The sequence below is a fragment of the Danio rerio genome, chromosome 1 (genome assembly GCF_049306965.1).
Source record: "Danio rerio strain Tuebingen ecotype United States chromosome 1, GRCz12tu, whole genome shotgun sequence".
In the NCBI taxonomy this organism is placed as follows: Eukaryota; Metazoa; Chordata; class Actinopteri; order Cypriniformes; family Danionidae; genus Danio; species Danio rerio.
In genome coordinates, this window is record NC_133176.1 from 21,105,247 (window position 1) to 21,127,500 (window position 22,254).

Sequence of the window (22,254 nt, forward strand, 5' to 3'; positions counted from 1 at the left end):
TTTCTTATACAACAAAATCACTTCATATTCTTAACAAGAATGGAATGAATGAGAAAAAAAGAGAAAAAAACATATGAAAGCATATACTCATTCATTTATTTTCTTTTTGACTCAGTCCTTTTATTTATCTGTGGTCGCCACATTGGAATGAACCACTAACTTATCCATCATATGTTTTGCACAGCGGATGACCGTCCAGCTGCAACCCATCTCTAAGAAATATCCATACACACTTATTCACACTCATACGGACAATTTAGCCTATCCAATTCACTTATACTGCATGTCTTTGGGCTGTGGGGGAAACCGGAGCAAACGGAGAAACATGCAAACTCCACACAGAAATACCAACTGACCCAGCCGAGGCTCGAACCAGCAACCATCTTTCTGTGAGGCGACAGCACTGCCTACTGCACCATTGCGTCACCTTGGAAAGGGTAAATAATTATCTAATTACATACAAATATATTACACATTTTTTCAATTTTAGTTATTAATAAGAGTTATTAAGCACGCAAAAAATCTTAAAGGAGGAGCATATATTAACTGTTGATTGCTTGATCTATTTTTAGACATAGAAATCACTTTTACATGCATTTGAATCTCTTTTTCTAGCACCATGAAGATGAAGATGTCTGCTTTTTGCCAACTTGGATTTATGTATGTGACATTTACATAATAATAAAATAAAGTTTATAATAAAACCAGCATCTTTTAAAGATTGATCCTTAACACAATAACCCAAAGTCACATGTTTATAAGATTAGTAAAAATATTTAAAAATAGTATGAGCAATAAAAGATTCAACACTAATCCAAAAAAGTCGAGTATATTGGCAAGACCAAAATAAATGTGAAATAGTTTCATTAAAGCTTTCACAAAAGCTGCATTCTAAATCAATATCTATTTTAAATGTTGTCATTTTTGTCAATAATTTCATTATTTTACTGCAGTGCTCTGATGACTAATAAGGACTTTTACTTTGAATGTGAAGCGCTTGCTATTTCCTGTGCAAACAGTAATTGTAGATTTTTAATAAGATAATTTCACTAGTGAAACAAATTTCGGTCAGATGTTTGTTTGCAGATGGAGAAGTTTGAGTGGAAAGTAACATTTGCAAATTTGTGATTTGCAAAAAAGCATTTTTTACATAAATTATCTGAGAGCCCCTTACCAGATTAACATATTTGCTTATTATTAATAACTAAATAGAGTCTTTATTTATATATTTTAGTAAGTCTGTTGGCAAGAATCGCCACAACATAAACACTATAGGGGATGTTGGTCATTATTAGCTTTGCCAACAGCAAACGCGCGTGGCGTGGAAAAAGATGCAGAGATAAATATCACGTGCATCTGCACAGCAAAAGCCATGTTGCTAAACAACTGTGTCAGACAAGAGGGAAAAGTTGTCGTTGTCGTCCGTAGAAGATCATCCCCGCCTCCGTATGAATATGCGTGATCCCTGTTTTCCACGCCTTCAAAAACAAGAGAAATTCGCCAAGAAACACGAGATTTTGACCGGATGGGAGCTTTGTTTCTTCTCGTTACGCAAGAGAAAAGGGCAGCGATGAGCTCTACATCTGATCAAATGCTAGCTGGAAACAGTATTGTCCGAGGTAGGCTCGTTTGTTTTTGCAGTGATGATGGCAGCGTTGTGTGTTAGTCGCGCAGTTACGAAGTTGCCGTTGCTAAATCGATATTGTGATATTGTCGTTCGCCATATATTCCTTTCCATTTAACTTCATTCAAAATGCATTTGTGACCGTTCGCATTACTGTGCTCATTTTGCGACCTGTGTTGTTTCATTGCAAGCAGGTCTCTGCGTTTTGATGGTGTCTCATCCAAATTATTTGCTAAAAATAAATATGTTGGGTTGTATTGCACGTTGATTTTGTTGTAAATATGCCTGCATTCGTTGTCTGATTGCATTCTGTAGTTGAACCCTTTACATTTTTTTCAGTAACATGTTTTGACACTTGCTATAATATATAAAAATATATATAAAACAAATTAATTATTGTTTTCATAAACAGATTCTGATGAAAGGACCAGCGGTTCACCTTTGACCTACAACATGTTATTTATCTGTAAATAGATGCTTATTGTAAAAAAAAACAGCTTTATTTTTTTTTAAATGATACAGTGCATCCCTTTATTTGTTGATCAATGTAATATTGTACTTTTAAAAGTTAAAAAAATCATCTTAAGCTTGCAGAAACATTACCATTCAAAAGTTTGGTGTCAGTAATATCTCAGCTGCTGTCTTTATTTTCGCTCACTAAGCTTCTCAACATGGAAAATAATTAGAAAAGTCAGCCATCACATTATTATTATTTTTTTTTATATATATTCAAATTGAAAACTGTTATTGTGTATTGAAACTGTTATTTTGAGTTCCCCAATATTATTGATTATATTGAATTTCTGATGAATGTGGCCTTAGTGATGAGACAAGTTAAATTTGTACTCGTCCCACATTTTTTAAAATAGTAATGAAGTTGTATTTGAAAAAACAAAACGTTGATAACAAATGTTAACATTAGTTTGCAGTGAGGCTATATTTAGCTTATAGGCTAACAATTAAGCGAACTGAAGTATTTAGCATCTTTGTGAGAAAAATTTTGATCACTCCTTATGCACTAGACAGATTTTTTTGTCCAATCAATTGCTATCCCATAGGGCTACACTATATGTAGTTTTACCATCGATATGACTTTGTAGGAATCTGCAAGTCACATTGCAGGATGTCAATCAATTTCAAAGGAATTTAAACCATTTGGACGCAATGTATTATAAAGTTTGCCACTTTAACAAAGATTGTTTAATTTTACAATGAAAAATATGCTTTGTTATTTTACATTTGATTATTGAATTTCTGTACCTCTATACACTTAGTCTTCACTAAAAACCGTAAAGCACTGTTTATTCAATTTTTAGCTTTGTTCTATTTTTTTTAATTCTTGCTTTAATGTATTTTATTTCGTCTATATATATTGTGTATAATTTTGTACGTTTTATGCAGATGCACTCCAGTAAAACACAATCCAATCAATTAGAAGTTCTTTTCAAGTAGAGTAATCTTGTGAAATATTTATTTCGAAATATAAATTGCAGGAAAACTAAATATTGCAAAGTCAGTTTTATTGTGTAGCCCTGCAATCCAGAATGCATTTCCTGCAAGTATAACGTTATATCTGAAATTTATAATAATACAGTTTAAGGAAGGACTGAGAGGGACAAAAAAAAATTGTCAGTGATGCTTTCAATTAGAATGACACTTTTCTACTCTAAAGCTGTTTTACAGTGTTTTTGTTTACTTGTGAATGTCTGACCTTGATAGAGTGATTAAAGGAAATGAACTAAAGAATATTTCCATATCAAAGGTGTACCTATTTTATATTAGCACCTAGTATCTACAAATTGTGTAATCACATTTTCACCTTGAAAAGTTATTTCAAATGCTTTAAATTTCAACAAGAAATATATCGGCACAGGAAATAAACCAGTAAATACAATGATAAATATATTTGATTTTATATTTAGGTGATCTGCCCAGGTGAGGTGGTGTGGCGCTGACCGATATGGAGGTGGGAGACCTGACTGTCGAGCTTTGGCGCCTCATCTTGGCCTACTTGCCTCTGCCCGATCTAGGCCGCTGCTGTCTGGTGTGCAGGGCCTGGAGGGAGCTCATTTTGAGTTTGGATAGTACACGTTGGCGCCAGCTCTGTCTAGGATGCCCTGAATGTCGGCACCCAAATTGGCCTCGCCGCCCCCACCTGCCCCCGGCCTCCTGGAGAGAGGCTCTCCGTCAGCACGCTCTTGCCAGTCGTACTTGGACCCAGAACGGCTCAGACCTCCACTCGTCTGCCTGCCTTCACCTCTTCCGGCGGAGGAAAGACCGCAGGGTTTGGCATGTTGCTACTGTGGCGGGGGGCGGATATGAGAGTCTCAGGGGGGCACTGGCTGTGGCTGGCCCGTATGACAAGGTGGTGCTCCATCCGGGTGTATATGAGGAACAGGTGGAGGTGGCTCTTAAAGTGCCTGTGGAGATTGTTGGAATGGGCAAGCTGGGGGATGTGTCATTGTTGGTGAGCTTTGATCAACAGTGCCCAACGGCGAGGCTGTGCAATGTGGTCTTTATGCCAGCCTGGTTTTCACCTGTGGTTTATAAGGTGAGTCTTGATACTTAACAGCTGTTTATATTTCACCATAAACAAACATTGACAACACTTAGTTATACAGGAGTATTTGGCATATTCTAGACCAGGGATGCTCAAACTGCTGGCCCGCAGGCCATTTGCAACCTCAGTGTGTTTTTAAAAAGGTGCATTAGTGAAGTTTTACTGCTGGCTTAATTGAACTTGTTAAAGTATATGTAAATGTATACATACTTTCCCCATCTTTGTTGTAGTTTTACCAAAAAAAAAATTACATTGAGAAGAACAACTTCTAGTAAAAAGACACCAAAATTACCCAGTCAGCTTTCTGCTGTCTTAAGGCTGATTTATACTTCTGCGTCAAATTCCGGCGTATACTACGGCGCTGACGCATAGCCCTGTGCTGACGTGCACCTCTCAAAAAATTTAACTACACGTCGCAAAGATGCGTAGATTAAGCTCTGTGATTGGTCGGCTTGGTAGCGCTGACGAGTCTGGGCGGGACCGAGAGCCGTGCGAATGGTGCGAGCCTGATGGAGCGATTGTTTACAAGTGTGGATCCGGATGGAAAATTTTGTTTTGTGTTTACCTCATAGTTAAAGTTGTTGCACGTCTGCCGGTTCCTGCCTCAGAATGAGCGAGTTTGAGCCACTTGTACATCCCGGAAGTGTTCGGGAAAAGCAAAACAGCAGCGAAGAAACTCGACACAGAGGAACATTTACACCTCACTGCCAACTAGCGTTTCGGAAGTGTAAATGCAGACCAACAAAGACAGCGCGCAGAAGTATAAATGCACAGCTACGGACGTTGCATGCGCCGTGGGTTACGCCGGTCACTAACCAGGAGTATAAACCAGGCTTTACACTATCTGTTCAACTTTTGGTTAAGCGACAATTGATTGGGACAAAATATTAATTATTATGCCTGTTATTAAATTGTAGTATTTTCATAGCAATTTAAGCGTTACCCCTTCAATATGTACTACAAGAAACAAAAAGAAGGAGCTTTGACTGCATATACTCTGGGGAAGAATGTCTGAGTGCATCAGTTACATCAGGTTTCCGCTTTTGCTTGAATGTTAAAACGACCCTCCTATGAATTGTCAGTCATTGATATGGTGCCCCGCCAATTTGAGTTTGAGAACCCGGTTCTAGATCATGTTAAGAGGGGCTTTATCTTAATCCCCCTAAAAGTCTATGATGTATTCATTTGGCAAGTTGTCAGCATTCAATCTGTAAATGCCTCACCCCTTTAAATGTTTGTATGATCCAGTTGTTTTAGTTCCTTTGTCTCTCTGCCTGTTTCTGTCTGTCTGTCTGTCTGTCTGTCTGTCTATCTGTATGACACTGCATGTACTTATCTATCTGCCTGTATCACCAGTTTGTTTGTTTGTGTGTCTGTCTGTATCATCTGTCTTCTGTCTGTGTGTGTCCATCATATCTGTTTGTCTGTCTGTATATCTGTCTCAGTGTATTAGTCTGTCTGTGTCTGTCATATCTATCTGTCCTTTGTCTGTAAAAACAGCGACCTTCTTGCTTTTAGGCGACAGCACTACCTACTGCGCCACTGCGTCACCCTATTATTTATAACAATACATTTTATTAACATAATTAAAATCTTGACAGGACTCAGTTTTTCTAGTGCTATAATATTGTCTATGGTCTCTTTTGTTTAGACATCTTCTGGGCATGTCCAGTTGGACAACTGTAACTTTGAGGGCTGTCAACTGCATATCCGTGGTCCAGGAACGTGCCAGGCTCGTTTCTGTTCTTTCGCCCAAGGCAGTTCTGCCCATTTTCTTGGTGTGACCATCAGTTTAATGGACAGTTGTGAATTCTCAGGGGGCGATTCTGCATCTGTCACTGTGGAAGGTCCTCCGGTCTCTGAACGAAACTGGGCGTTCAAACACCTGGTCGCCTTGGCCAAGACCTTCACCATGATGACTAGTATTGGGTCGACTGAAATGTCAAATCAAGGCAGGAAGGACAGTGTGAGCACTGGTAGTAATGGAAACTCCCCTTTTGATGGAATTAACACAATGGAGGACTGGAGTAAACCGGAAGTAGATTGGGAAACAAACTGGGCAAAACAGAAAGGTGGAGATAGTCTCCTTCCGGGTCAGGATGGTACCATGATTGAGGAGGACAGCATTGAAACTTCTAGTGAATCAAGTGAAGAAGATGATGATGATGATCTAGATGGCGAGAAAAGCACAGGATTGAAACTCTCATATGACCAGCATGGATTAGCGCATCTCTCCATGACGGATATGCCCAATTATGCGTTTCCTACGCTGTTGAATCTGTCTGCAGAGCTGCAGAAGGATGCAGAGGCACGGGATTTGGCTGCATCAGTTCAAGGCTGCCTGCTGCGTCGCTGTCTGCTACGGGATGGAAAAGGTGGTGTGCATCTGTGCAATCATGCTCAAGCTCGACTGGAGGCCAATATGTTCAGGGGACTCAATTATGCAGTGCGCTGCATCCAGAATGCCAAAGTGCGTAAATCTTGAATTTAAATATTCTTCAAACTGACGTGTGGAGTTTTGTTGATGTTAAAACACCTTCAAGTTTTTTGTGTGCAGAAATGGCCGCAAATAAGCTTTTAGTTGGCTGATTTCCCTGAAAAATTTAAACATTGCAGCACATTATGCATGCTCATTTTTTCCTATTTTTAGATTCACTAAATTATTTTGTTTAAGAATAGTTTAAAATGAAAATACGCATGTGATAGATCTTATTGTGAACAAACCACATTTTTAGCTTTAAACCATTGTAAAACTGGAGTTTGTGAGAAAATCCTTTTTTGCTAAGATTTACAATCATTTTATCTGTAAATGCACATTCATCTGGCCACATTTTAAAATCCAGTTAACAACAATTGAAAAATGCCGTGTACAATATTCCGTTGTAACATATTTTATTACAATGGAAAATTTAAAAGACTACTAGACTCCATTTTTATACTGTGTGGGAACACATTGATGGATATTTTTAACAATGTGTCCATGAGAAGATTTAAGATTGTTATCCTATATCTAATTATTATTATTATTATTATTATTATTATTTTATCAATTATCATTTATTGATTTATGAAGTTGTTTTACAATATGTTTTTATCTATATTGATCTTGCCATGAAATAGCCATAAGTTGACATGGCATTTAATAAAAAACAAACAAACAAAAATATATTCTGTGGTAAGTGTATGCATGTTGTAGGAATGCAACGATTTGACAATTTTGACTGATATTGAAAACCCATAACTATAAATCATGACTGCAAAATCAAAAGGCAAACGGATACAGTGAACAACAGATTTAAAACAAAAAAACTTCAATTAATTTATATTTACTATTATTCAACTATTCTTTTAAATGGCCAACTTTCTTTTATGTAAATAAAATCTACAAAAAGCACAATAAAGCCATGATAAATTAGCAACAAAAAACAGTTTTATATTCTATTTTTTTTGTGGCTGTTCTTATTGTAAATGCGTTTGTAGGAGTTTCTCTTTTAGATGTAAAATGAATGGAAAGGGTATTTAAACTAATCACACAATGGTTGTGATATACTTTTTACTGATGTTTTTGAGTTATTATTAAAAGACATGTGTTAACACATTTAGTGTCATCACAATATTATTATTAGCATGTTTGCGATCTAATTAGAGCCACTCTTTGAAGATCATGTTGTTTGTTATGTAAATGAGCTGCTGCGTCTGTGATCTGGAATTTGTGCACTGTCAGTACATCACCTTCAGAACTTTCCACTCCCATAGGCACGTTTATTGCATTGCAATCTACTGCTAATTTGCCCTGTTTGGTAAATGTGGCCTTTTGCTGGCTCTGTTTTGCTTTGACCCAGTTAGAAACCAGTAAGCTTGCAACTCAACACACTAAGGAAAATCAACCAATTGCCTTTTTAACAAAGTGAGTAAACCTGTTGTCTTAAAATTAAGTAATTAACAATGTGCACAATTTTAAAATTAAGTTATGTCAACCTAATTCCAAGTTCCAACAGGTTTACAATTTTAAAGGGATTAATTGCTTTTTAAAGTGTGCGTCTGCGTGTGTGTGTGTGCGTGTGTGTGTGTGTGTATATGTATAATATTTATATAATTATATATATATATATATATATATATATATATATATATATATATATATATATATATATATATATATATATATATATATATAATATTTATATATATATATATAAATATAATATATAAATAAATAAATATATATATATATATATATATATATATATATATATATATATATATATATATATATATATATATATATATATATATATAAATATTATATATATATATATATATAATATATATATATAAATTGTAAATATTATATGTATATGTTGGGGTCTCTTTACACCATCACCAGTGTGCACCGTCCTCTTGGATGATGTGACGGCAGCCACAGGACAATGGTGCCAGTGTGCTCACCAGCTACAGGTGGAGTGGAGAGACAGTGATAGAGCCAGTTAGGTGGATAGGGATGATCGGTAAGGGCCGATGGAGGGAATTTGGGAACATAGGGGTTACACCCCTACTCTTTACGAGAAGTCCCATGGGATTTTTAATGACAACAGAGGGTCAAGATCTTGGTTTAATGTCTCATCCGAAAGATGGTGCTCACTGACAGTACAGTTTCCCCTTCCCTTTACTGGGGCATTAAGACACCTCACTAACACCACTTCCAACAGCAACCTAGTTTTCCCATGTGGTCTCCCATCCATGTACTGGCCAGACTCAGCCCTGCTTAGCTTCAGTGAGTAAACGGTCTTGGGCTGCAGGGTGACCTGGCTGTGGTATTAATAATTGTAATCGGGGTATAAATAAGTGTGTTAATAATACCCAAACAACTGCCCTTTCTGTTATCTATCTATCTATCTATCTATCTATCTATCTATCTATCTATCTATCTATCTATCTATCTATCTATCTATCTATCTATCTATCTATCTATCTATCTATCTATCTATCTATCTATCTATCTATCTATCTATCTATCTATCTATCTATCTATCTATCTATCTATCTATCTATCTATCTATCTATCTATCTATCTATCTATCTATCTATCTATCTATCTATCTATCTATCTATCTATCTATCTATCTATCTATCTATCTATCTATCTATCTATCTATCTATCTATCTATCTATCTATCTATCTATCTATCTATCTATCTATCTATCTATCTATCTATCTATCTATCTATCTATCTATCTATCTATCTATCTATCTATCTATCTATCTATCTATCTATCTATCTATCTATCTATCTATCTATCTATCTATCTATCTATCTATCTATCTATCTATCTATCTATCTATCTATCTATCTATCTATCTATCTATCTTTTAAATTTCATGCTGCTTCTAAAATGGAAATTACGCACCGAAAATAATTAATAACATTGTGCTGTTTCTGATCATATGCTCTTGTCATGTTTGAGTTCTTTCAACAGTGTCTCTCTCTTATGCTGTGTGTCTTTGTCTGTTTAGATGGTGATGTTGCGTAATGAAGTGTGTGGGTGCAAGGCATCTGGTGTGTTCCTGCGACTCTCCGCTCAAGGTCTCATCGCTGAGAACAACATTCACTCCAATGGAGAAGCAGGACTAGACATCCGCAAAGGGGCTAATCCTATCATACTGGTACACAGAAGATGCACAAATAAAACAGATAATGCTCAATTTGCTTTAGATTATGTTTGATTTCAATATGCCGATGATAAAATGAAGTTGATAAGATGTCCAGACAATATACAGTCAAATTCTAAATTATTCGCCACCTTGTTAAATATAAATACATTTTTAATTTTGCTCAAATGATGTTTCACAGAGTAAGGATTTTTCTCACAGTATTTCAAAAAGTTTTTTTTCTTATGGAGAAAGTTTTCAACTAGATTTCAACTAGAATAAAAAAAAATGTAAGGTCAATATAATTAGCCTCCTTTTATTATGTTTCTGGCTTAAATGTTTTTCAATGAACCCTATAACCTTTTAACCCTAACGGATGACTTACTAACATTGCCAGTAGACTCGTCCCTTGGGCAGATTCCAAAAAAAAAAATAAAAAATTCATCAGGCTAAAACTGTGAATGAATGCTTTGTTTTCACAAATAAATTGACTGCCAATTGACGTTATCACAGTCAAGGCCTTTGAGATGTGATGAATTAGACTTTACAAAGTAGTTTTTTAAGATCACAGCCCGAAATGAATAAGCTCTTGATGAAAGTAACCTTGGGGCAATGCATTAGATAAAGCTATGACACATGCCCACTGAAATCAAAGCTAAAGATGATCTTAAAATGATTACCCTGAGGAGAACCACTTCGTTAAGTCTACTCCAGCACATCCTAAAGAAGGAATTCATGGGGATCAGGTCAATTGGTGGTCAATTCACATGTGAAAATGATGCTGCCTTTCACAATTTAAGGTCAATAAAACTGGCATATGGCCTTGGGATATGTCTTCCAAGATTGCTGTTCAAGAACAACAAATGCTACAAATGGCATTACTTAGGGTAAAAAGATCTATTGCCAAATATAACAAGCCTGAAATGGTACATTTGGAACTACTATAAAGATCCAATCATAAATTTTTAGATGTTTGATTGCTTAAAGTACAGGTATCCAAACTCTGTCCTGGAGGGCCAGTGTCCTGCAGCTCCAATTTCCTTCAACACACCTAACTGGTAGTTTTAGTATACCTAAAATAAGCTTGATGAGCTGGTTCAGGTGTGTTTAATTGGGGATGGAACAAAAATATGCAGGACACCGGGCCTCCAGGACCGAGTTTGGACAACCCCTGGCTTAAAGGGATAGTCACTGAAAAAATTAATTCATTATTTACTCACCATTCACTTGTTCAAAAACTTTTTGAGTTTCTTTCTTCTGGTGAACATCTGGTATCTGATGAAGATATTTTGAAAAATACTGGTTGCTCTAACCCTTTGACTTTCATAATATTTTTTTTCCTACTATGGAAGATGGTGGGTTCCAGCTACCAGCATTCTTCAAAATATCTTCTTTTTTTGTTCAACAGAAGAAAGGAACTCATAAAAGTCTAAAATCACACGAGGAAGGGTGAACCATCTCTTTAAACCGAAGCAGTGATGGCTTTTTTTGGCTATGCATTGTATTATATCACAAAGTTTTGTCTCCTAAGTATGTTTGTTTTGTTGATGTTTTTGAATTTTGAATGGAAACAAGGCAAAGGCTAAAATCATGCTTTTGTGTGGTGTCATGCATTTTTATTTATTGCTGTGGAAAGAAAGAAGTCTAGAAAAAACATTGGAATTTCCACCATCCCATAACATTTTCTGGTACATTCCTTCTGTTTCTCTTTTCCTGGCTGCAGTGTAATAGAATCCACAGTGGCTTGCGTTCGGGGATCGTTGTTCTGGGCAACGGGAGAGGTTCCATTCGAAGCAACCAGATCTACGGCAACAAGGAAGCTGGCGTGTATATTCTTTTCAATGGCAACCCTGTGGTCAGGTAAGTGATGCATGTTTGTGTGTTTTAATTAGGGTGACCAGATAGAGAGTGAGAGTGTAATATGGGACGCACATAATAGAACAGATATAAAATACAGTGCTGAAATGCAAAACTTTGCTGGAAAGATAGAACAACTGATCAGACCAGTTTTAATGCATGTGCACTTGAACAATAATTTGGTCTCGAAAAATAATTTAGGTCTCGAATCTGATTGGCTGAGAGACATTAACAAATTGTAATGGTGATCTCTTTAGGCATAATTTGCTAAACTGAACAGCTTATTGATGCTTTTTTGTTTAATTTTAATATCTAAATTTTAGTAAGAAGAAAGGAACTCCTCTGGTTGCTCTTTTTGAGTTCAAGGCCTAAAAGGATATTTCACCTAAAAATGTAAACATTTACTCACCCTCAGCTATTAATGATGCATGTTAGTTTTGTTCCTCAGTAGAATGTTAAAGAAGATTTTAAGCTGAATCCGTATTCCTTAGTGAGTCGTATAATGCAAAACCTGTGGTTTCAAACAAGTAACGTTAATTTTAGGTTTTAGATATTTGAATACATTGAACGTCTCTTCACAAACCAATAGTAATTATTTTTAGTTATATATGAATTATTTTTAGTTATACAAACGTTAAATTATTATTTATTACAGTAAAGGATCTAAATGTTTGTTTGTGAACATGGTTATCAGCATTAATAATAATAGTATACTTTAACATTGTCTTAATTGAATGTTTACAGCATTACAGCATGGCTGATAACAACGAAGCAAAAAACACAAATTATAGTTACATGAACATACATACATACAGGAACCTGTAAATATAAAACAGAAAGACCTTTTATATATATATATATATATATATATATATATATATATATATATATATATATATATATATATATATATATACACAGGGCTTTACATTAACTTATTAGATCACCAGCCACAGTGGCTAGTAGTTTTCCAACGTTACTAGCCACTTTGCATTTTCACTAGCCACAATTTTGTTGTTGGGAAATATTTTCATATGCATAAATAAGACTTTGACATGCTAAAATTACTTGATTTAGATTTTGTGTTATGTCTACATGCCTTCTCATTCATTTCACGTTGTGTGTCGTGTATGAGCAAATGGGTCATGGTTTCATCGTGTTATACTGCATGACTTTTCAGAACTCAAAATTAAGGATTTATCTCCGACCACACTAAACAATAATTATTTCTTAGCCACAAATTTTAAATGTGTCAAACAAGCTAAATATAGCTGTATACTATACTTTTTATTTAACAAAACATTTATTTTAAAAACCAAAGAAAAGCAATTGACTTTTAAAAATAATTATTGTCATGTATTAAAAATTTGCACAGTAATCTGTCCTCGCTAAAGGTCTCTCAGATCAGTTAACTACACATAAATGGAGAGTTAATCTCATATTAAAGCAATGTTGCTGTAAAAAATGATAAACATATAAACAAAAATAACCGTAAGCAAAAGAAAGCAGGTGAAAAACATACTGTGATAATGGAAGGATGATCACACGGTTAAGGCCAATTAATAATCTGTTCAAAGCGAAAGCAACTAGTGCTGCTTACAAAAAAACATATTTGGAGCTCTTGAAAGCAGCAAGACTGTGTGTGCAATAGCATTACTTTTTTGCCTGACAATTTGAAATAGATCCGATCACAGTTGAGTTCCAGGCACGCGTGCTTCAAGGAAGGAAAGAACAGTCGCGCGCATCACATCAGCTGTTAGCGCGAGTGATTATCCTCTCATTCGGTTTTCATCTGCTTTCTTCTGCTCGCGCGAATGCATTTTTTTTTTTGTTAGTCGTGCTGTTTCTCTATTCTAAGATCACATTTGCACGCATATTGGGTCATTCTTATAGTCGAACCTTGCTTTTAAGAAAACCACAATTTAAAAATTATTTTCAACCAGCCAAAGTGGCTAGAGGGAGTGACTGTCTAACCCGCCAAAGCTGAAATCTACCCGCATTTGGCGGGTGTTAATGTAAAGCCCTGTATATATATATATATATATATATATATATATATATATATATATATATATATATATATATATATATATATATATATATATATATATATATATATATATATATATATATATATATATATATATACACAGTTGAAGTCAGAATTATTAGCCCCCCTGAATTATTAGCACCCCTGTTTATTTTTTTTCCCAATTTTTGTTTAATGGAGGGAAGATTGTTTCAGCACATTTCTAAGCATAGTAGTTTTAAAAACCTATTTCTAATAACTGATTTATTTTATCTTTGTCATGATGACAGTAAATCATATTTTACTTGATATTTTTCAAGACACTTCTATATAGCTTAAAGTGACATTTAAAGGCTTAACTAGGTTAATAAGGTGAACTAGGCAGGTTAGGGTAATTAGGCAATTTAGTCTACAGAACAAACCATCATTATAGAATATCGAAAAACAAATTAGCTTAAAGGGTCTAATAATTTTGTCCCAAAAATAGTTTATAAAAATTCAAAACTGCTTTTATTCTAGTCTAAAGAAAACAAATAAGACTTTTTCTAGAAGAAAATATATTATCAGACATACTGTGAAAATTTCCTTGCTCTGTCAAACATCATTTGGGAAATATTAAAAAAAAAAAAAAATCAAAAGGGGGCTAATAATTCTGACTTTAACTGTATGTATATATATATATATATATATATATATATATATATATATATATATATATATATATATATAATATGTCAGGGAAGTATATAAATGAAAAGAGTGTCTTATAAAATTCATGTTAAAAAGGCCAAACTGACTAAATAATTTGTTAATCTTAACATATTAATATTAATTAACTATTCTATACATTGGGCAAGGCTTAGGACTAAAATATGTCCGTCCAATTAAAATGTTCAGGCCAAACATTACGATAGGTAGGTTATATGAGCAGATGAAGATTTTGCATGTAGTGAGAGAAGTGCATTTTTAATGTAATCAGCTTAAAGTTAGCATTTTTCCAGATCTCTTTCCCAGAACTGCTCCTTTTACTGTAAATTTAAATGTTTGCGTGAACTGTCCCTTTAATGATGTACAGTGGTCCCTTGTTAATCGCGGGAGTTACGTTCTAAAAATAGCCTGCAAAGGTGAAATCCATGACGTAGTCCGGTTTATTTTTACAATTATTATATATGCTTTAAGGCTGTAAAGCCCGGCATGAAGGAGGTTGATTAACAATGGTCTACAGCCAATCAGGACGCAGAACACAATGCGCAAATTGGGACACAGAACACAATGCACTGTAAAAAAAGCATGTCAAATTGCACAAAAAAAAAATCTGTGAAACTGCAAGACAGCGAAAGGTGAACTATGAACTATGAACTAACTTATGGCGAGGGACCACTGTACATACAAATGACATGAATGTCATTCAATGAGACTTTTTTTTATGTTTGTTCATGTAATGTTTGTCATAAGGCCTATAATGCTCTGATTTCTGTTCCTTTTCTTTCCTCATGACAGTGGGAATCACATTTTCCAAGGACTCGCAGCAGGCATTGCTGTCAATGAGAACGGAAGAGGACTGATCACTGGTTTGTTTGGCTGCTGTGGCATTTTTTTTTCCATTTGCTGTTTCATTGTTTATTGAAGATTCAAGCACTTAAGTGCTCTGAAGTGTTTGCTCCTGCTCTTGACACCGCTCAATTAAATTACACTCAATCGATGTTCTGCTTCCGTGTCTGATAGAGAACGTGATTAGGCAGAATCAGTGGGGTGGTGCTGATATCCGTCGAGGAGGTGATCCAGTCCTCCGCAATAACTTCATCTGTTACGGCTATTCAGATGGAGTGGTGGTTGGAGAGAGAGGAAGGGGACTTGTTGAAGGCAATCACATATATGGTGGGCATGTTTCAGATTTTCCTCTCTGTAAGGTATTCGCTGATGATACGTTATTGGGTGTCGTTTTGGGTTGGGCTAATAAAAAAATATATTTAAAAAGCATCACAAAAAGTGTGTCTTAACATAAAAAACTAATTATTTTTAAAAATGTATTTGGTGCACAGCCAAACAATTACATGAGCAATATTGAACAAAAACTTAAAAATCTATCTAACAATAGATTTTGACAAGAAATAAAGACATTTAAAAAATAAAATGGTGGTTTAAATTACAGTAATACTTTGAGAACTGGTGTAAAATTGCTAATTTAATGAGTTAAATGTTTAGATTATAACATTATTTTAGTATTTTCATTATTATATTGCATTTAACAAATTAACTTTTTTCCCAGTACTAGGTTGCGGCTGGAAGGGTGGTAATAGTTGGCAGTTTTGGTGACCCCTGATATATAAGGAACTAAGCCGAAGCAAAAATATTGAACAAATGAAAGTGAAATAGTTTATTCAGATTCCTAAAATATATTTGAAAAACACAAATATCTAATTAATGATTTGTTTGAGGTCAGGTAAAGTACCAAAAAAGGGTGGCATGGTGGCTCAGTGGTTAGCGCTGTTAGCTCACAGCAAGATGATCGCATTTCTGTGTGTAGCTTGCATGTTGTTCCCGTGTTTCCTCTGGGTGCTCCAGTTTCCCCCACAGTCCAAAGACATGCACTATAGGTGAATTGAATAAACTAAATTGGCCATAGTGCAGGGGTCACCAAACTAGTTCCTGGAGGTCCGGTGTCCTGCATATTTGAGCTCCAACCCTAATCAAACACACCTGTACAAGCTAATCAAGGTCTTATTAGGTATACTTAAAACACCCAGGCAGGTGTGTTGAGGCAAGTTGGAGCTAAACCCTGCAGGGCACTGGACCTCCAGGAATGAGATTGGTGATTGGCCATAGTGTATGAGTGTGTGTGTGACAGTGTATGGATCTTTTCCTGTGCTGGGTTGGCTGGAAGGACATCCGCTGCATAAAACATTTGCTGGAATAGTTGGCGATTCATTCCGCTGTGGCAACCTCTGAAATAGAGATTAAAGCCAAAGGAAATTAATGAATGAATAGTACCACACTAAAATAATAGAGATCTTTTATGTTACTTTTAAATTATATTTATTGTGAAAAAGGGATCAAATAAAAAAGAGAAAATTATGTTTTAAATAAATAAATAATATAAATTCCAACTGATTAAAAAATGCTCATTGATTTTTATTTTTTGTTTTATTTAAAGCTGAAAACTGCTTTTATTATTTGATTAGATATAATACTATTAGAATAATCTTAACATTATTAATCTAATTTAACTAATAACCTAAAGTAGTACAGTAGTCAACATTTGAAGTGGATCAAAAAGCTTTTAAGAATTGACCAAAGACCAGAATAATGTTGTTCAATAAATTTACACCATTTTTATAATCCTTTTGGTCCCATTCAAATGTTGACTACTATATATTGAGAATAGTCATCATTGTTTAGATCAAAAAAGGGAAAAAAGACAATAATAATTCATATTTTGGTTGTGAAATTGTTCTGTGTTGTAGGCAACAGAGGCTGTGGAGTATGGGTAATGTCATCTAGTCTACCTCAGCTCATTGGAAATCACATTTCCCATAACCGCATGTATGGACTGGCCGTGTTCTGCCGAAAGGACACAGAGTCTGCCGTGAACCGGGAAGGCTACCGTGCATTACAGGACAGAGACAGAGGAGAACGGGACAACTTCAACGAGGAAGGAGAACTGATGGCCTGGGAGAGTGACATCGACAGCGAAGATGAGCGATTTTCCTCCAGGCGGCCAATCACAGTTGCTCTGGTGGAAAACAACTGCATTAGCCAAAATGGAGGTTAGTCTCTGGCCTATTTTACCTCTTCACACTAAAAAAAAGATATCTGCCATTTGTTCAAACTGCTTACTTCAATTAAGCTGAAAGAAAACGATTCTTAAGTTTTTTTTTTTTTTAGGACAACTTATTTGTCTTATGTTTAATCCACTTGTAAATACTATTAAGTTTGATTGTGTGGAACCCAGCATTATTTACAATGCAGGGATGTTTAAATTGAGGTAAAGTTGGTTTTATATTTGCACATTTGTTCAGTGACCGCTTGTGATATGCTCCCTATATTGTTTACCACAGTATTTTGATTATTCGGTCTGAAATCACATGTAGATATGACTTTAAAACAACAGTAGCACTATTTATTTTTCTGTGAATAGTGTTGTATTTTGATAGTCATTAGCTGCTAATATGATTTCCTCATTTAGAATTTACAAAGAAAACTTTTATAAAATTATATTATTAGGAGAATTAAAAGGTCAGAATGTGTAAATATAAAAACAAACTTTACCTCGATGGTTAAAAATACTGACTGAATTATCGTTTTCTGATGCTTAGCTTAATGAAGAATTAATTGATGAATAACAAAACTAAATTGGTGATCACTATTGAAGTCTTCACATGATACTAGTAGGAAAAAAGCAAGATACTGTGGACAAAACTGAATTTGTTCTTTCATTTTAGTTGAAGCTCATTTTAGTTGGAGCTCTATAGATATATTTTGTGTATTTTATAGCTGTAAAATTTGTTAAATATGATTTGCCCTTTCTTTTCAGGTCTTTTAAATTTGAATGAATGAATAAAAATAAAATGAATGAAAATAAAATGATTATTTAGTCTTTTTATTTATCAGTTTATTTAACCTTTTGAGGCTCCATTTGTTTTGGTAAAACTGCTTTGGAAATATTTTTTTTAATGTTAAAGGAGCTATAAAAATTTTTATGAACTTGAAAAAAAAATCTTTTTAATACATTAATAATAAATTATTTTCTGGAATTTTTACTTTTATTATTAATCTTACAGCACATTGGTTTCTATAAACTGTTAAAGTTAATATTGTGAAAACAACATTATTAACACTTTAGTGCTGCTGCTGCTACTACTACTACTACTACTATTAATAATAATAACAAATAATAATTGATAGTTAGACTACAATAAAATGAATTATACCATTTTAAATCTATCAAATGAAGCTGATATTGTTGTAATATAAATTATTAATAATAGCATAAAACCACTACCATTTCTACTATTAATCATACTACTAATAATAAAGGATCTGTAATGATGATTAAACAATATTTTTTTCCTATTTTACTATTTAAGAAGTAAATTACTTTATTTACTTGTCATTGTACATGTATCCCTATTGATGATCCCATTAATTATATATTTTCATCATTAATTTACTGTTTAAATAACTTTTGTTTAATTGTCTAACTTGCTAAACATTTTTGTTGTTGTTTGTATTTGAATACAATAAAAGATGTGCTTTGGAACATAGTTATTATGTATGTACAGATATTTATATTATTGTTAATAATAAGAATAATATTTAAAGCCCTCACAAACTCTTGTTATGTCCCAGGAATGCTAGTTCAACTTGCATGAATCACAAGAATGAAACCAATAAAAAATAACACGCATAATTTTGCCTAAAGGAGTGGTTAAAGGAGGTAACTTATTTGAAATAGTTTTTCAATATTTTAGAAATTAGCACTTTTTTGATACTTTAGAAATGTAATACTAAGAAGTAAGCTCTGTAACTATTATTTTTTATTTTGACTAACTTTTAAAAATTCATTTTTGTAACATCTGGAAGTCATAAGACTTCAAATTGATGTATAATGAAAGCACTATTCAGTAAAAAGCCCTATAAAATGTGTTTTATTTCTCCTCAATGATGCACTGTATATAACCTTACCTGAAAGTACTCTATGTATAAATATCTAGCTTAAACAGAGTTGAGAATGGCAGTGCATCTGCATATTAACAACAGTCCTTTGTGTTTGTGTGTGTTTCCAGCTGTGGGAGTGTTTGTGAAGAGCAGTGAGCCTCTGAATGTGGTGTCCAACATGGTGAAGAGTAACAGAGGAGCCGGTGTGTGTGTGATTCAGAGCGCTCAGCTCACGCGTCTGGTCGGGAACTGTGTCCTCTGTAATGGCTGGACAGGAGTTTCTGTTGACCGAGAATGTCGAGTGGAGCTGCGCGGAAATGGAGTTTACGGCAATACCTGTCACGGCGTCTGCTTCAGAGGAGATGGGCTCATTGTGGAAAACGATGTGGTGGACAACACTACTGGGGGAATACGAGTGATGGACAATGCCGATGTTAAAGTGAGTGTATATATACAGTGTATGTATAATGCATACATGTGGTAGTATATGTACAGATACAGTCACTCAATCTGTCACAAGGTTAAAAAGGTAATGTGTAAAATGTTTTCTTCACAGGCAGTAAAGGTAAATGCTCTTTGTTGATGTGTAGTAATATTAAACAATGACAGAGTTTGTTTTTTAGAGCAATAGTCATACTGGATGTTTTTGTTAGTGGTTATTTTTTATTTAACTATTAGCTAAACTTTTTTGTTTTGTTTTTCATCTTGACAGTAATGCTGTTAATAATTACTATTAATATTTTACTACGACTAATAATAATAATAATTTATATAATATTTTAGCTAAACCTTCAGTTTAGCATTTTGACAGTAATACTATTAATACTAATTGTATTAATTACTACTACTAGTAATAATAGTGAGCAGGCCCGGATTGGCTGATCGGGAGGACCGGGAGAATTCCCGGTGGGCCGGTCCGTTTTTTGGCCGCGAGGGCCGGTGTCCCTAGTTCCAGAATCGGTTGCTCTCAGCAGTCACACTTTTTTTAAAAATAATTTATTTATTTACTTGACCACAGCCTTCTTATTCATTATTTTACCGCAGCTCTGCTCTTTTTATCTATTTTCTTGTAGCCTCGTGAGCAGGATGCAGCCTGCAGTTTAATGATGATATAACTAGATACAACGTACAGCTGTTGTGGTACAGTGGTTAGTACGTTAGATTATGATGCGGCCAACCTGGGTTCGGTCCTTGTCTGAGTAACATTTTTTTTTTTTTTTTTCATTTTTATTGTTAAGACAATACTGTAAGGGTTGTTGACCATTTGAAGTTCTAAAAGAGCTGTTTTCTCAAAAAAAGACGTGATAGTGTAATTAGAAACTGAATTGGAAATAACCTTATTTTAATATAGTCAGTGGTGAACTGAGGTGGGCCGGTCTGAGGCTTGAAACTCCAGGGCTGAAAAAGAGTCCCACTCCGGCCCTGATAGTGAGTGATAGTAAAGTAAACTGATATTGTTGTGCACTATTACTATCATAATGTCACGATAACCTTTTTCAAGGTATAAAGTCAAGGTTTTAAAACCACCAACATTTTCTGTTATACCGTTCCTAAGGTTCCTAAGATATTTTTTTTTACATTTATTTATTTTTTACGTTTCCAGCAGAAAAGATATCAAAAGATGCCATTTTAAATTGCAATGACATCAGTGTTTTTGAAACTAATGAAGATGGCAGAAGTCAATGATTCATTTGAATTATTTAGCATGACATGTTTACTGCTCCAAAATAATTTAAATGTTATTGTCTTAAAAAGGGAAAAAAAAGTTTTTTTGTTTTTTTTTTACCCAGACATTTAAAAAGAATATATTTGAGAGCAGTGATCACAATACCGTAAAACTGTGATATTTTTATCCAAGGTTATCATACCGTCAGAATCATATACCGGCCCATGCCTACTCACTACTACTAACACTTCAATTTCCCATTATAGTACTAATAATAAATAATTAATTATAAAAATAATTCATAATACATTTCTTGTTATTTGACAGTTTACTAGTAGTAATAATATGTAATTATTATTATGCATAAATAATGATTAATAAATTATTTTTTAAATCAGAAGATCAATATTACTGATGCATGACACATTGATACTGTTTATTGTTATTATATTTATCAATTTGATGATCTTATTAGTTTTAAAATCTTTTGTTATTATTTTATTATAATAACAACATATCTAACTATTTACACAATTCGCAAAAACAAGATTGCAAGTTTTATTCATTCATTTTCTTTTTGACTTAGTCCCTTTATTAACCCGGGGTCACCAGACCAGAATGAAAAGCCAACTTACCCAGCATATGTTTTACACAGCGAATGCCCTTCCAGCTGCAACCCATCACTGGAAAACATCAATACACTCATTCACATTCATAAACTACGACCAATTTTGTTTATTCAGTTCACCTTTATGGCATGTCTTTGGACTGTGAGCACCCGAAGGAAACCCACACCAACACGGGGAGAGCATGTAAACTCCACACAGAAATGCCAACTGACCCAGCCACCTTATTGCTGTGAGGCTACCCACTGCGCGACCATGCAGCCCGCAAAAGTTTTATATTATGATTATTATTTGACTATAAAAATAGCTTTTAATGCAACATTGTTGTTAATAAAAATAAGGATTACCTTGAGAAACTCCTGTTACATAAAATAAATGCCAGTCAAGCTCAAGCATGAATTATATGATTGAAACAGTTTCATATTTATAAAATCACATGTCTTATAGAGACATTAAAGGAGGCAACTTGTATGTGTGTGTATTAACTTTCGTCACAATTTATGCTATTGGCTACTTGCTTATTGCTGACCTGTTATTAAGATAGTAACTGTTCATAATATAATGTATGATCTTAATCTACATCC

The 22,254-nt window shown here is 34.4% G+C and overlaps 1 protein-coding gene across 2 annotated transcripts in view; it reads left to right on the forward strand.

Annotated features, from left to right (window-relative positions):
- Window positions 1-1,509: 1,509 nt before the first annotated feature.
- The window catches only part of fbxo10 (F-box protein 10), a 29,629-nt gene continuing 8,884 nt past the window's right edge, over window positions 1,510-22,254 (forward strand). Inside the window, exons 1-9 of one of the 2 annotated variants that reach the window (XR_012402165.1) lie at window positions 1,510-1,619; window positions 3,547-4,175; window positions 5,836-6,654; window positions 9,700-9,849; window positions 11,558-11,694; window positions 15,221-15,291; window positions 15,446-15,598; window positions 17,185-17,487; window positions 19,507-19,817. Coding sequence is in view for 1 of the 2 variants with exons in the window: in NM_001135257.1 (NP_001128729.1) it covers window positions 3,585-4,175; window positions 5,836-6,654; window positions 9,700-9,849; window positions 11,558-11,694; window positions 15,221-15,291; window positions 15,446-15,598; window positions 17,185-17,487; window positions 19,507-19,817 (2,535 nt within the window). In the remaining variant the exon portion in view is untranslated. 2 annotated transcript variants of the gene reach the window in all.